The sequence below is a fragment of the Bos javanicus genome, chromosome 3 (assembly GCF_032452875.1).
Source record: "Bos javanicus breed banteng chromosome 3, ARS-OSU_banteng_1.0, whole genome shotgun sequence".
NCBI lineage: Eukaryota > Metazoa > Chordata > Mammalia > Artiodactyla > Bovidae > Bos > Bos javanicus.
Genome location: NC_083870.1, coordinates 31,090,212 through 31,107,075, shown reverse-complemented (window position 1 = coordinate 31,107,075; position 16,864 = coordinate 31,090,212). Strand labels below are relative to the sequence as shown.

The window sequence follows — 16,864 nt, the reverse complement described above, 5'->3', positions numbered from 1 at the left end:
CCTATTACAGAGGCTAATGTGGCTCCAGAAAGGAATGATGGCCAAGCAATTAATTTTTCCTCTTATTCCTTAGCTTGCCTCTGCATTCTGACTGGCTTTATACAAAGCCAGAATGTTTTCCATTCTGCACTATACAAACAAACTAATTTATTTGGAACAAGCAGCAAAATGAGAACTTTATTTGATGCAGTCAGAGCCTCAATTAGTCCTGCTGGTACTCACTCACTGCCTTTAATCCCATCCCCCACTGCCACCACCCGCCCATCTCACTTCTGTTTAATAGGGGCCTGTCCCTCAGATCAGCAGTCTCTTAGCCTGCCTCGTCTTTCACTCCTTCCTGTTGGTCTTCATTTCTTTCGACTTTTAATATTTAGGTATAATGCATTGTAGAAAACACTATTTGGATACAAAGTTAATTTAAAAGACATTATCCTTTAAGGATCTTAGAATCTTTTAGAGAAGGCACATGACTTAACACCTTACCTGCACAGCCTGTAGCCAGTTTCTCTTATGTAAAAGTAAGAATGCCAGCCTTAACATAGTCCTGCAGATAAAAGCCAATGTGTATTATTGCCGGGCTTGATTAATAGCATGAATCCATACTCTGTATGAGAGTATTCATATCAGATCAGATCAGATCAGATCAGTCACTCAGTCGTGTCCTACTCTTTGCGAACCCATGAATTGCAGCACACCAGGCCTCCCTGTCCATCACCAACTCCCGGAGTTCACCCAGACTCAAAAATGAAATCAGGGACTTCAGATTATTTCAAAGACTCAAATATATCCTGGCCCTGAGGATCTGCTTGCAAAGTCTCATGACCACTCACGGCCTCATTTCTCTTCCTCCCTGTTACAGAGAGTACTTTCTTCTCAGTTCTCTCACCTCCCCTTACTAAGCACATCAACCACTAAGTTCTTCGCCAAATTCTCAGACCCACTCAGGACCTTACTATAAGAAAGATAACAAGGAATTTTTTTTCTCTCAGCCTTTCTGAGGTTTTATTTAAATGCCCTCAGTGGTCATAGGGCAGAAGCCCAAGGGAGGAAGCTGGAGAGAGTATGTTTCTCATCCCTGGGAGGCCTAGCTCCTGCAGCCAAATTACAGCACCAGTGAACAATGTAATACATTCCTGGACAGGTCGGTGGGACCCTGGGCGCCTGGGCCTTGTGGAGAGAGGTGCCAGACACAGAGCTCTCCGTAAGCAATCCTGCAGAGCTGCTCCCTGGGTGCAGAAATGAAATACGGGAGAGCTTCACATTACACAGAGACCTGTAGCTCACACCTGGTTATTGATGGCCTTGGTGAGGCCTCTGCCTCCGCCCTCCACTTGGGAACTGCCTGCTACTATGGGGGTTGGGCGTCTTTGAAGCAGTGTTGGAAAACAAGAAAGAGATGTTTCCTTTTCTCTCTTTGCCCTATCAGCCTGCGCACAATCATGAAGGTATATACACACAAATATGCACAAATATAGCATATACACATAGCTTTTCTTAGGCTATATTCGGGTTCTCGTCATCCTCCTCCTCCCCGACAATAAAAAAAAAAGCAACCAGATTTCAATCAAACACTTCAAAAATTATATCAACAACAGGGTGTTCAGCTGTAACCAAGGAACATTTTAAAATTATCAACATGTAAGCAGCTGTTGGTTTGGGACTGGCACCCCTCTGGGAGATGGCAGGGGAAGGATACAGTAAGGGCATGGAAAGAAGAGGTCAACAGTGGGCAATTCCCACCCAGGCACTGTGCCTGAGACTGTAGAACTTGCCATGGCTGTTTCACACTGCAGAGAGTGCAATTTGTGTCCTCTGTCCTGTGCATGAGAGGGCAGTCTTCTATGACTGCTTGAGGTATGATTACTAAGCCTGCTGCTCATGAGCTTTTGTTGTCATTGTTTTAATTCTTCCTGGATTAGAAAACAGGATAACTTTGGGTTCCAGAGATGATTTCCACAAGAGAAAGGCACTAGAGGGGAGCAAGCTGTGGCTTTACTAGGGTAAATATGTCACAGTTGCTGCACTAGACTGAGCTTTCCCAGAAGCTAGTGATTGGCTGGTTTCAGGCAGAGGCCAGTGAGGTGTCAGTAATATTCCTGTCCCTGCCCCCAAAGGTCAAAAGGATAGAAGAGAGGGAGTCTATAGGTGTGTTTTCCCACTTTTCATTTATGGCTTAGGGCTTCCCAGATGGCACAGTGGTAAAGAATCTGCCTGCCAATGCACGAGATGCGGGTTCAATCCCTGGGTCAGGAGGATCCCCTGGAAAAGGGAATGGCAACCCACTCCAGTATTCTTGCCTGGGAAATCCCATGGACAGAAGCCCATCGGTCTACAGTCCATGAAATCACAAAGAGTCAGGCACAACTGAGCACATATTTGTGGCTTAAATGATCTCTCAACATCACTGTGGTTATTCCTCAGTTACTTGAGATGTTTTAGTCATCCTGGATTTGAGAAAGCAAGGTAAGCACTCTCCCTTTTGTCCTCTAACTCTGAACTGTTCTATCCTAAAATTTACCTTTGCTCACTTTCATTCTGCCTACGAGTCTACAGATGGATCAGCTAGGCATTGGAATTCTCTTTCTTTGGCCAGAACAAGCAGAAATAGGATGACTTTACATCAACCCCAGTAAGCAGACTTGACCAAACAAAAAGCTCAACTGAGTGAATAAAAAGAAAGAGTTTAATCCACAGCTGTTCTTTTTTGACAACTTTCAAGGTGAGGCTTCCCCAAGAATAACTGTGATGTTTATAAAAAGGTTTCTTATGTATAAACGCTTTTGCTTATATGTAATTGTCTCACCAACCCTGTGATAGGAGTTACGCTCATTGTGCAGGTGCTGTTCAGAGAGGCTCTGTGATTTGTCCAAAGTCCTGTGGATATTGAGTAGCTCAGCCAGAACTCACACCAAGGGCTTCTGACTTCAAATCTTGTGTGTTTTGCTCAGAAACTGAGGGTGCCTAGGCTGGAGGCAGGAGAATCCCAGCACCTTTAGGACAGAAATTGACACAAAATATCCTAGGAGTATACATGAGCAGAATTTACAAAAGCAACAGCTTAGGGCTTCCTTAATCTCATCAATGAATCCCTTTTTTGCCATTTCTGTCACTAACACCACCACTACCACATGATCACTATACTACATTTAGCGGCCCATGTATAATCAGCTCTGGTTTCTAATTCTGTTTTCCTTTTTCCTTTTACAGATCAACAGTTCATCTTTTGTTTTAGTTTTATCTAGTCCTTTTAAAGATGCTAAATGTGTAGACAGAGCAGTAGTCACGAGAAGCCATGAGAGGAAGTTATTGAGAGGAAGTTATTAAGGCTTTGGGCTTTTAAAGTATGTATTAGAATTTCCTTTGAGACTTCAATCTTTTTTAAACTACTGTCAACCCCTGGGCTAGGTAAGTAAGAACAAGGAATGAGAGTGCTAAACAAACAAAAAAACAACAAAAAACCACACACACACACACAAATGGTCTTATCCCAGATCAGATGCCTACTCACAGCCTAGTAAAAATCCTGAGACCTCGAACCAAGACAAGCTATTTATCTATACCAAGGCAAAGAGTATCTATCTACCTTGCAGAGAAACCCTTAAAAGACGAGGCAGAAAACAGATTTTCACTTGATCAAAAACTTTTGCTGCCCTCAACCCCTCCTCCCACACTTATTCAAAATCAGACTTCTGTTTAGGTCCGAGACTGTGAGACAAAGCAGCTCTAAGAGATAATGTGTGCAAGAGGAACCCTTCCCTGTTCAACCCTGGAATGCATTCCATTAGAGACAGCATAAGCCCTTACATACCCTACCTATCCCACTCCTGTACCCCAACTGTGAAGGCAGAAGGGAAAGCTGCAGGAATACAACATTCATCAATCATAGATCTAGGATGCTGCAGCTCCCTGACCTGGGCCCCAACTTGAGCTAGGGGAAGAACACCTCATGAAAACAATCTACCTATAGTTAAGATTCCTTCCAGGGCAAATCTTACTTTTTGGTCCATCGATCTTGGCGCTCACTGTTCTCCCTGCTTCCCACCCCCACTGCCTCTGCATGTGGGCTCAGAAGTCATCATCTAAAGAATTCCATTGCTCACCTCCTGCATAGCAGCACAGCCCCATGAGGCCACACACCAGATGGAGGGGATAAAAGTACGAGGTCATGGCTTCTAGCAAGAGGCTTTTTCTTAAACTAACCCTGACTCCTGGAAAAGAGGCAGAGCAGGAGAGTGTCGAGTGAGCTGCTGACGACAGCAGCTTCAGAAGTCTTGTATAAAGAGCTAACTTAGCTTTCAGTGGAAATTTCTCTACTCCTGGTCTCACATCTACTTCTTAAATGTGTTTGAATAGAATGCAGGGACTGTCAAACCAAAGGGTTAAATCTTGCCCAACTGTAGGAATCTATTCAACAGATTGCCACACACATGGTAAGGTGGAGGCCAAACCCTGAACACGTGCCCTGTTTCTCCAGGACTGTAACTATGAAGAAAGGGAAAGGGTATGGAAAGTGGACTAGAACTCAGGGGAGAGAAAGGTTGTCAGTAGGCCTTCAAAGTCTCTGTGTATTAATATAATGTACACAAGGATGGGGATGCAGGAGGCGCATCATTCCTAGAACCATTAGGCTTACTGGGTGACAATGTATGGAATCAATAACTACAAAGGAACAAAACAATTTAAGCAACAGACTGAGAAACAGAATTCTCAGAATAAAGGAATCAAGTGAATGAGATTAATCAGTCTTTCTATAGGAGGTGGCTTTTGAGCAGGATTTTTAAAAGATACAGGATGTTTTGGTTGAGAACAGACAGAGCAAAGAATTCTAAGTAGAAGGAACTGGTTTATGCTGAAACTTAGAAGCAAGAATGTGCAAGCAATATATAAGGAATTTCATGCAAGTACATATTATATACACTGGGGAATACAGAGAAGTTAGAATGCTGAGATCAGGGCTTAAATAATGTGAGGTGACTACATGTGCCCAGATTGTCAAATGGCTCAGAGTTCCCTACAGAGCCACACAGTATCTTGATCTATGTCAGTAAGCACCAGGGCAGCTATGGAAAAACACAAGGATGAGTCCATTTGTTACAGACAGAGGGACTAGAAGAGAGCTACACTGTGAAACCCAACAAAATGCTAAATATTGTTCACTCTAGCTCCCTATCATTTGAGATTCTGGGCTAAATAAGAGCTATCAAATATCCTATCCAGAACTGTGATACATTAATGTAGGCTAACAGGCCTAGAACTTGGTGTAAATCAAGCCAAACACTTATGAAATTAGAATGTAAAAAAGAAATTCTTTAAAAATAGAAAATACATGCTTCTTTCCCTGACTCTTAAACTTGACTGGTCTCCTATACCGCATTTGGCATATTGGACTTTTGAGGCTAGCACATTCATCAGAGCTGAGTGAGCCGAGGCCATAGTGGAAAGGAGGAGAGCTATGAGAGACTTTTAGGGACGACAAAATCAATTCACTGAGTGACAGGATGGTTCTGGTGAGAGCTGGACCATAAAGAATGCTGAGTGCTGAAGAACTGAGGCTTTCATATTGTGGTGCTAGAGAAGACTCTTGAGAGTCCCTTGGACTGAAAGGATATCAAACCAGTCAATCCTAAAGGAGATCAACCCTGAATATTCACTGGAAAGACTGATGCTGAAGATCCAATACTTTGGCCACCTGATAAGAAGAGCTGACTCACTGGAAAAGACCCTGTTGCTGGAAAAGACTGAGGGCAGGAGGAGAAGCTGGTTATAGAGGATGAGATGGTTGTGTGGCATCACTGATTCAATGGACATGAATTTGAGCCAACTCCAGAAAACAGTGGAGGACAGAGGAGCCCGGCATGCTGCACTCCACAGGGTCACAAAGAGTCGTACACAACTTAGCAACTGAACAACAGAACAGGCTGCTAGAGCAACAACCAAAGATACAAATCCTCATTTCATAATCTTCACGTTAGGTCTCTGGCTTCTTGCACTTGTTGAAGGTAAAAACAGAGCTATTTATTGGGCTTCTGCCATTTTTTAACTGAACTTTGCTAAACTCTGAGGATAAAAACCACAAGGGCAACCCTGTTCTTCCACAGCACTTTTCTGGTGCCACTTTCAAAAACAGAATATTGAAATGTGTGTATGTATACATATATACATTTGTGTGTGTGTGTATATATATGTATATATTTATATTTATGAACACTGAATAAGCCAAAAGGTGAGCAATATATTAACTTTCTGCTTTACTTAACTGGCACAATTTAGTGCTGGACGGGAGGCAACCACTTAACAGTGATAGCATTTGTCGGTATCATCTTAGTTTTTTCCTCCTCCCCTAAATAGTTTATAAAAGGTGATTTGTGAAATTCTTCACAACAGAAAAGCTCAAGGGTTTACATTCAACTGTGACACCACTGTGAATTCATTAAGAAGCATGTTTCAGGTTGCACTATAATTTCCCTATGTAACATAAAGCCATGGAATCTGACATAAGCTGATTGCTCATGCTGGTTATTTTATTTACATTTCTGAATGGAAGGGATTTCAATACTCATAAAATATCTAACTTATTATTTTTCATCTGTTCTCCCAGAGCAGCTATTATAAAACAGGCATAGAAACAGAAGTCTCAACTTGTATGACTGGCTAAGCAACCAGGGAAAAGTTACTGCTCAAAAGCAATTTAAAAAAAAAAAAATTCAATATGGAACTTGAGACCAAATGTGATATTATTACTCTCAATACTATGAAAAAGATAAAAAGTTTTTTTTGTTGTAAGTGTTCATTATGTTTGTTGAAGTCCTATGGGAGTAGGAGGTAGTCCATAGGAATTCAGGGGGCCTTAAGTCTACTTAAGTCTTTCTCTAGAGACCTAATGTTAGCAGACACAGCCTAATATAAATGGGAACACAGATGAATGGATAAGAGTGGGCTCCTTACAACCCAGAAACATGAATACACCTCCTTACAGGTTACAAATTAGACTTCTGAACTGGAAAATGCCATGAGGGTTAGATGTACGTTTTGTTCACCTACCCAAAGAATAATAATTTCCACTTATTCCAGCAGATATAGCAAACTCAGATAAATTACTAGAGAAGTAACAATTACAAGTAAACTCCAAAGCTGGATCTTCAGTCTTCTGCCTGTAAGTCTGTTCAAATCATTCCACTTTCTCCTGCTGCCTCAACTGAGTTAAGTCAGTATATTCCTCGACCCTCCAGTACAACCTTAGGCCTCCTCTTCTACTCAAAAGACTGTCATCATTTTACCACATCTAATGATTACATGCCTAACAGTATAAATTCCCCAAGGACAGGTTCTGTGCCTGTTTTTAAAAATATTTTAATATGTATTCCAGGGTTATATCTCCAATTATCCAGTTAGTACATATACTGACTGAACCCAATAAATATAGGAAATCTTTTTCAGTTGCTTAGAAAATCTTGACAGTTCCCCTTATTAAAAGGTAGAACTGTCCAGGATTCAGAATTGATCAGCAAAATTTAGCTTGGAAGAGAGGGAAAAGGCAGCTTATTTTATTACCTTAACCCAATATCCTTTTATTTTTCTAATTAACCTGATATATTTCGAGAATCAGTCACTGCAGGGTGCAGCTTTGACATGAACAGTGGGCTCTCGGAAATGCTGAGTGGTTCTTTCCCCTTCTTTCTCACATGTCCACAGAGGCACATAATTTTAGTACTGACTCTTTGCTGACCCATTCTGTTTCACAATGGCATCATACTGTTTCATTTTCTAAACCAGGATGGTCCTTAGCTCTTATTAATCTGTCATTATTAGGAATGAGAGGATATAGAAAACAAAGATAAAAATTAATGAGTATGGTAGGCTTTCAACAGTATGTGAACCAGAAAAGGCAGAGGAACCAGAGATCAAATTGCCAACATCCGCTGGATCACAGAAAAAACAAGAGAGTTCCAGAAAAACATATATTTCTGCTTTATTGACTATGCCAAAGTCTTTGAATGTGTGAATCACCACAAACTTTGGAAAATTCTGAAAGAAATGGGAATACCAGACCACCTGACCTACCTCTTCAGAAATCTGTATGCAGATCAGGAAGCAACAGTTAGAACTGGACATGGAACAATAGACTGGTTCCAAATCGAGAAAGGAGTACATCAAGGCTGTATATTGTCACCCTGCTTATTTAACTTATATGCAGAGTATATCATGAGAAACAGTGGGCTGGATGAAGCACAAGCTGGAATCAAGACTGCCAGGAGAAATACCAATAACCTCAGATTTGCAGATGACACCACCCTTATGGCAGAAAGCAAAGAAGAACTAAAGAGCCTCTTGATGAAAGTCAAAGAGGAGAGTGAAAAAGTTGGCTTAAAGCTCAACATTCAGAAAATGAAGATCATGGCAGCTGGTCCCATCACTTCATGGCAAATAGATGAGGAAACAGTGTCAGACTTTATTTTTTGGGCTCCAAAATCACTGCAGATGGTGACTGCAGCCATGAAATTAAAAGACGCTCACTCCTTGGAAGAAAAGTTATGACCAACCTAGACAGAATATTAAAAAGCAGAGACATTACTTTGCAAACAAAAGTCCATTAAACTAGACAAAGGTCTAGTCAAAGCTATGGTTTTTCCAGTAGTCAGGTATGGATGTAAGAGTTGGACTATAAAGAAAGCTGAGCACCGAAGAACTGATGCTTTTGAATTGTGGTGTTGGAGAAGACTCTTGAGAGTCCCCTGGACTGCAAGGAGATCCAACCAGTCCATTCTGAAGGAAATCAGTCCTGAATATTCACTGGAAGGGCTGATGTTGAAGCTGAAACTCCAATACTCTGGCCACCTGATGCGAAGAACTGACTCATTTGAAAAGACCCTGATGCTGGGAAAGATTGAAGGCAGGAGGAGAAGGGAACAACAGAGGTTTAGATGGTTGGATGACATCACCGATTCAATGGACATGCATTTGAGTAAACACTGGGAGTTGGCGATGGACAGGGAGGCCTAGCATGCTGCAGTCCATGGGGTGGCAAAGAGTTGGACACAAGTGAACAACTGAACTGAACTGAACTGATAGTAGGCTTTAATCTTACTGCGGCCACTATATATGAATCTGAGGGGTGACATTTCTTATTTCAATCTTGAGTTGTGGAGCACTTCATTTTTTAATAAATTCTAAACTGTTTAAATGAACATAATGAATACCACAGTTAACAAAAACATGAACTTCATCAGTTGTGTGTAACGACAAAAGTCTTTCATGTCTGATATTTGAAAAATAATAAAATAAAGAGAGAGACCTCTTTCTATTTACTCTTGTTGGACTGAAAGGAATCCTAACCAAATAAATTCTTCTAAAGGGAAAAAGCCTCTATCAGTCTAGATAGACTTTTTGGGTCACTAAATCTTATGTGAGGCATGTGAAAATATTAATAACTCATCGGTCACTTCCAGTCAAATGAATGAACCTGCAAGGATAAACTAATTTACTCGTGCAGCAGAAGCCTCTGCCTTATACATCTCTTGTCTACCTCAAACCCCTACCACTAGACTATGAGTTACTTGTGAACATGGGTTGCATTTTATGTTTCATAAAGGTATCCAATAAGTATCTGCTCATTGAATGAATGAACAAATTTATCATTAGTAACATCTTAATACAATGAATTCAACATTAAAAACTTTTGGTATGTTACAGGATAATCATTACCAAATTATAGCATGTTAAAGAGCGATAGTTAACATATTTTTAAATGCTGAGACTCTTTAAAAACTAAACTTTGAAAACAAATTAAGATAAGCTCTATTGGAATCTTCTCATCCAATAAGCCAATACTGAAAGAAGAATCTTTTCAGGATATCCAGGACTCTGAACTGCATGTTCTAGTGCCGTTTTTGGGGGGTTTTTTTTGAGTCAGTATTACAAAGCTAAAATACACCAAGAGTAAATTAATAAGAAAAATCTACACAGCTAGAGCTTTGTTGAATTAGAATTCCTGGGCTCCCAATAAGGGCTAAATCCCAAAGGGATCAGAGTCAAGTAAATAAAAAATCCATCTGAATTTTATCAGAGGGCAAAGTTTCAACTTTGAATACCCCAGCAACCAAGGATGAATTATGTATAAGATTAGTAAAGTGCCTTCATCCATGCCTCAGCCAGAGAACATTCTTCTATCTCACTGTGACTGAAGGAAAAGCAGCAGTGTGTTCGCCTGCCAAAAAATAGTTGTGGCTATACTCTAGATAGAAGTTTAACAACACTGAGGGATTAAAATTTAATAGTAAAGCTGCTGCTACCTGGGAGTAAAAGCTTGAACTCTGGCATCAGAAAGAAATAGGGACTTCAGCATGCTGAATAGATGAAAACAAGAGCTGCCAAGTGCCTAACAAAGACTATAAGAGTATGTTCCCTTCTTAAATTCTTCCCCAAACTGCTTCTTTCTCTGCATATCCCATTTATAATATGCAAGAGTGCTCAATGGGAATACAGCCCTTTTCTACACTTTGAATAGTACATATACATTTCATTTCCAGAATGCTTGAAACTATAGGATGAGGTTAAAGGGTGATTATGTGGTCTGAATTCTCTGAACATCAGTTCTCTTAGTTTTGTTGAATATCACCTGAAGCCCAAATAATTTCTTTTCTTGAAGCTGGCAGTTGAGACAGACATAAGGCAATCTTAATATTAATTAGAGAACTAACAGAGATTATTTTTTTCTCGAATTCAGATAGAATACCATTAATAGCTAATCTTTCACTGAGGCCTTATCAGCATTAAGGAACACATTGAAGTTTCCAATGTATTGTTACAACTGCTAGAAGTACATCTGTTACCTAAAAATCCCACTTTAGAAAAACAAAACAAAAAAGGCCATGAGTTATGTTATTTTACACCAAAAATTTATTCTGTTCAATTAAACTTACCCTCACAATCCTTGACAAACTTCACCTTTGATTTTTTGAAAACAGATGCTGGAACATAAGCTACAGCTTTAGTTTATATTAAGCAATGAACTTAAAAGACGCTTACTCCTTGGAAGGAAAGTTATGACCAACCTAGATAGCATATTCAAAAGCAGAGACATTACTTTGACAACAAAGGTCCGTCTAGTCAAGGCTATGGTTTTTCCAGTGGTCATGTGTGGATGTGAGAGTTGGACTATGAAGCTGAGCGCCGAAGAATTGATGCTTTTGAACTGTGGTGTTGGAAAAAGACTCTTGAGAGTCCCTTGGACTGCAAGGAGGTCCAACCAGTCCATCCTAAAGGAGATCAGTCCTGGGTGTTCATTGGAAGGACTGATGTTGAGGCTGAAACTCTAATACTTTGGCCACCTGATGCGAAGAGCTGACTCACTGGAAAAGACCCTGATGCTGGGAAAGATTGAGGGCCAGAGGAGAGGGGGACAACAGAGGATGAGATGGTTGGATGGCCATCATTGACTCGATGGACACGGGTTTGAGTGGACTCTGGGAGTTGGTGATGGACAGGGAGGCCTGGCATGCTGTGGTTCATGGGGTCGCAAAGAGTCGGACATGACTAAGCGACTGAACTGAACTGAGCTGAAGCTTTTCTTTTTCTTTTGTTTACTGTTTCAAAGAGTTAATTAAATTCCCTCTGAATCACTACAAATGAGTGCCTACTGTTTATTCAGTATTACTGCACATTTTAGACAATTAGAAAGGATGAAGTTCTTTTTAGGGTTGTATGAGTATGTGATATAAATGATCAGTGTACTTTAAGTGACTTACTAACCAGAATAGGAATGAAATTACAGTGAACCAGTTTAAAGACAAAAAAGCAAATGGGCATTCTTTATTTTAAAACAGCAAACTTCATTAAATAGGCTTATATAATGAAGAACATTTCCAGGTAGTTTATTTGTCTACTTAGATCTTTTCAGTAAGCAATTCTGCAATCTAAGGTCCCTTTTTACTTTCTGACAATCCATACTGGCCTCTTTATTTAAAACTCTTCTCCAAATTCATCCCCTATAGGAAGACAATAGTAAGGCCACTTTACTGTCATCACTCTATTAGTCTATAATTCCTTCAGGATTACTATATTTGGTTTGACATTTATTCTGTACTTGTTTTGGTATAAGTTGAGAGGTGACACATTTTTGAAACCAAATATATATGCGACTAAAGGACTATCTGTTGTGTGATTTCAAGGAACTCTTAACTTGATTGGCTCAAACTTCCTCATCTATTACATTGGAAGATCACAATCTGTCCTCCAATGCCTCTGGTAAGAACTAATGAGAGTGTAAGTATAAACTTTTAAAAAAGAAAACTGATGAAGTCCACATTACTCCTGGTTTAGAATTATAATATATTAATTAGTTGTACTAATTTAGTTCTTTTGAGCATTAAAAATTTGATTGGTGGGGGAAGGAGCAAAATTCCACTCAAGAAAAAAGCTAAAATAACTATTCCTCAAGATTTTAATTTTCCTCTGTACCCCATTATTCTTTCCATTTAGAGGACTATGCTGGGTCTGCAAAAATCTTTTCTAAAACAAAAGTCAGCAGGTTTCCTAATATGAATTCTAATACTACTAGTGTTACAAATTTGGAATGAGTGATTTACATCAATATCCAGGCACAACTCTTCTACCTGCTATGCAGTCCATTTGCCTCAAGTGCTAATGAATAATAATAAATATATTCACAGCAGTTAGTGATAGAGTAACTTAGACTTTGGCACTGAGGCTTTCAGTTTGAGGGGGGGCAAAGATGATTAAATATTCTGCCAAATGAATTCAGGGAGAGCTTTTATGAATTTCATTAGGGAAAGAGGGTGCTTTCCACAAACTTCAAAACCGAATTAAATCCTGGGGAAAGAATATAGACATGTGTTAAAAAGTACATTGCCCTAGCTTTTATTCTTTCTCTTTCGTCTTTGAAGAGTTCAGTACTTAGAACATTTGGATAAAGAAGAACATTAGCAATTCCATAAATTTCTCATTCTGGTTCTTTTTATAGGAGAACAATGAGGATGAAGTATGAGAAATTACCCTTATAAAAAGCAGAGAACAACTTTTCTCTTGCTACAAATATCCCAGTTAATTAAGAAAATAAAAATTGGAATATGCCAGACTGCCCAAATAAAGACTTTAGCAGTACTAACAATGGAACAAAAGTGTAAACATTTAAAATTTTTGACCTATTACAATAGATTCATTTTATTATCAGGATATTCTTTGGGAAATATCTCAGATATATTACTGTGGAAACAGCATGTTATAGAAGAGTATTTTCCCAGAATTTATGCTTAGTTACAATTTAAAATGTTTTTAAAACTGTATTAGTTCTTGAAAATAATTCATTTTCAAAGTGAAGAAACATTTTAATTTCAGTTTAATTTCTGAATGGGGCCCTAGCTATTTAGAATGCAACTCTCTTAGGGTTTTAGTAAAGTCAGATGAAGACTATAAAAAGCCTTTCACCTGTAGACAGATTTCGTGTCACTGGTTGTGACAACAGTAAATTAGGAACCTTTAAACTGATGTATATCAATACATGGTTATAGTTGTCTATCAACTCCCCTAGTTATGAAGACAATCTTTGTCCTGGAAAAAATTATAATAATGGACAAACCTTCTCAAAAGTTCTCGTTACTATTCAGTAAAAGACACTTGGCATTTATATCTGCTTATTACTTTTTAAAATGTAATTTAGGGAGAGAAATGTTAATTAGTTTGGGGAAGGGACTGAAGAAATCCCAGTGAGACATTCTGTAGAGAGGTCTTTTGTTAGTGTAACATCTGACCTTCTATATCTTTGGAAATCATGCAACTTGGCTAATGTAGTCCTTAAAGAATTAATCAAGCAGATTGTTAGGCCCTAGTTACAGTGAAGCCAGCCAATTATGAGTTGCTCAGAAATTCATCACTGGCATGTCCAACCACATTTTCCCACATAAAGATTAGTAGAAATATGTGGAAATGGGGCCCATTCCCACCCTAGCACAGCTACAATATGTGTTCAGTGAAACAAATTTTAACCAAGTTTTGCCTTAGTGAAACAAATAATTTATCTGGAAATCTTTTTAATTTTTGTCTTTACCCATAACACCTTATCTGCCAACATTGCAAATGCTGGCCCGTTTAGTTAAAACCCAACTAGGGATTTTTATATTCAAACACAAAAGCACTAAAGTCACATGCCACAGCCTGAATTTATCTGTAAGTTAATGAAATTTCCAAACACCATCTTCAGTCTTTTCACTGTTGTAATAACGCCCTCCCAAGGCTTACTAAGAAGAAAGCTTTTCTTGCAAGAGAGGAATGAAAGGAGACAGAGTAGATGAAGATTGGTTCAATAAGGAGAGGGCAGTGCTGCTCTTAAATAAAGAAGAGCCTTTCAGATAAGCAGAATCAGATTCCAGTTCATTGGTTTGCTGGCTACCCTTACTTTGAACTCTCATATTTAACCCAGCAGGCTTCAAAGCAGGTGAGAAAATGACCTACCACTTAAAAGCAATTTTTCCTTTTTCAGGAATTCTGGCCTTAAGAGACTATCAGCTCTGATATCAGCACATTCCACATCTCCAGGGATTTATGCAATTTTTTTTCCATTGCTCCGTGTCTACTGTCAGGCTGTTTTCATCTCAGCCAGGAGAAAAATCAGGAGAAAAAGTCCTAATGTGCTGAAGATGAAATCTCTTTCCATATCTTTATATCATGCAAAAGAAGGGGCACTAAAACACTAACCATTCTAGTTCATTCCCTTCCATTTATCTAAATCTAATGTTCAGTGAGGATTACTACAAATTACTAATCCCTAGCGCCTTGCTTCATGAAAAAGCAATTTTCATAACAAATGCATTTTAACAAATGCAGACTGAATTTACTCTAGCATGAGAAATAATACAAGAAGTTATTAGATGAAGAAGAGACAATGGCAACAATGGAAGGAACTAGGAAATTTTCTTAAACCGCTTTGCCTTACTTAATAGAAGAATAAGTATGTTTCAAAAATTCTTCATTGATTTCTATATTTCATTGATACTGTACTTGGCTATCAAATATCTGACTTAGCTAAAAATTTTTAACACATGCAGTTTGCAACTTACCAATGGGTTCTGCTCCATAAGGCAGTTTGCTAGTGCCTAGAATTTGAAACATTTCTTCACTTTCTGGTACACATAATGTACCGGAAATATAGTACTAAAAGAATTATTTAAATGATACCTAACAGCCATTTCTACTACTATTTCCATGGAAAAAAGTATTTTTTGTTTATTAGTAGGACATAGCTCTTCCAAACATGAAGGGGGTAGGGTTTCTCACTACAGCTGCACTTCCGTGATGATGATGACAATGATGATGACAACAACAGCTAACACCTACTTTTTACTGTGGGCAGACACAGTGCTAAATTCTTGATAAATTTTAAACTCATTTAGCCTTCACAAAAATCCAAGAGGTAGTACTATTCCCATTTTACAACTGGGTGGTGGGGAAGGTTAAGCAACTTACCCAAGGTTGCACAGCCAATAAGTATCACAGCTGAAATCCAAAGCAAAACAGTCTGGCTCCAGAGCCTCTGCTCATAACGACTCTACAATCTTGTCCCTTTTCCACCTTGATAAGGTGGCACCATCCAGGAATTCTAAATTCCTCTATTGGGGGTAGAGTAGAGCAAGGTCTTCTTAAGCTTTAAATGTATATAGAATCATCTGAGGATCTTGCTTCTAACAAGGTCCTGGGTGATGGTAATGCTCCTGGGGCAGAGACCACACAATATTAAGTGGTAAGAAGAATGTGAACCTCTGGTTCTCTTGCTGTCTACTAGGGTAATTGTTTATTGAGTTTATAAACTGGAGTCTGCCTATATTGTTTTCATTTCCCATTAATTCTTAAATGGAAACAGCCCTTGGAACTACTACATACCGAATATTGATCTGCAGGTACTTTCAGTAAATACTTAACTTTTAGGAATTTAAACTGTACATGTAAAGGCCACGGGGATAAAATCTAGCTGTAGAAGTTTGCTGTCAGGCACATTTTAAACACTACATACCAGCAACACATACCAAAAGATAGTAAACAAATGTCTATTTATTGTTCATCAACTAGAATCACAGTAAATTAATAACTTTTGATCTAAAAAAGAAGCTTCAACTTTCAAATGGATAATTACTTATTCTCAGACACTGCTAGGAGCTTGTGTTATGTAATCCTAAAGGCTCTTTTGGTGCATCAGAGATCTCTTAGGTAAGGCAGACATTAGATACTAACTCCACATTAATTTTAGCCAGTACTTCATGGAAGGACACTGCTAACAATTACTGTATCTCTACTCCAGATTCTAGATCTCCCTCCTCTCTCTATTTTACCTCCTTCCCAATGCCCTGAGAGACCATCTCTCCCACTGCTTTTCTGTGATCTCAAATACACAGCTGCATATTTTTTTCTGCTTGTTAAATGGACGGGATTCTCTGTTTAGTCCATTTTTTTCCATGCCAGATTACACAGTGAGGTCATTTCAGTTTGAGACACACACTCGCCAATCAGCACCACTGCAAGCAACAGAGTTATGGTGTGATCAGTAAGCTTTCTTTTTATACTAAAAGGAAGTAGAAGAGTCAGTTTCCAACCCAAATATCTATACTCCCTGAACAACAGTAAAAAGTCATCCTTCTTGAAGCCTGACCCAGAATCAACTGTAGTCTCAAACTCTTAGGCCTACAGCCAGTGGCAACTTAACACATTATAATAGTTGACCTTCAGGGAAAAAGAGAAACCAGTGCTCTCACTACTGGTGCCAGAAGAAAACCAGCTAATCTTTAAGGCACAAAATAAACTATTCTTAAGGCAAGAAAAGAAACTGTGAGGACACAGGGAGTTATAATGGAGGCACAAA

The 16,864-nt window shown here is 39.0% G+C and overlaps 1 protein-coding gene across 18 annotated transcripts in view; it reads right to left on the bottom strand.

Moving 5' to 3' along the window:
- Positions 1 to 16,864, bottom strand: part of ST7L (suppression of tumorigenicity 7 like) — a 147,548-nt gene that overhangs the window by 60,553 nt on the left and 70,131 nt on the right. For 11 of the 18 annotated variants that reach the window (XM_061410787.1, XM_061410778.1, XM_061410770.1 and 8 more), the window contains one exon: positions 2,662 to 2,990. The exons of 1 other annotated variant lie outside the window; for it this stretch is intronic. In XM_061410787.1, coding sequence (XP_061266771.1) covers positions 2,925 to 2,990 — 66 coding nt within the window. In that variant the 3' untranslated portion in view covers positions 2,662 to 2,924. Of the gene's footprint in view, positions 1 to 2,661; positions 2,991 to 11,778; positions 15,723 to 16,039 lie in introns of those variants that run through there. 6 more of the 18 variants (XM_061410772.1, XM_061410777.1, XM_061410782.1 and 3 more) reach the window with 4 other exon arrangements.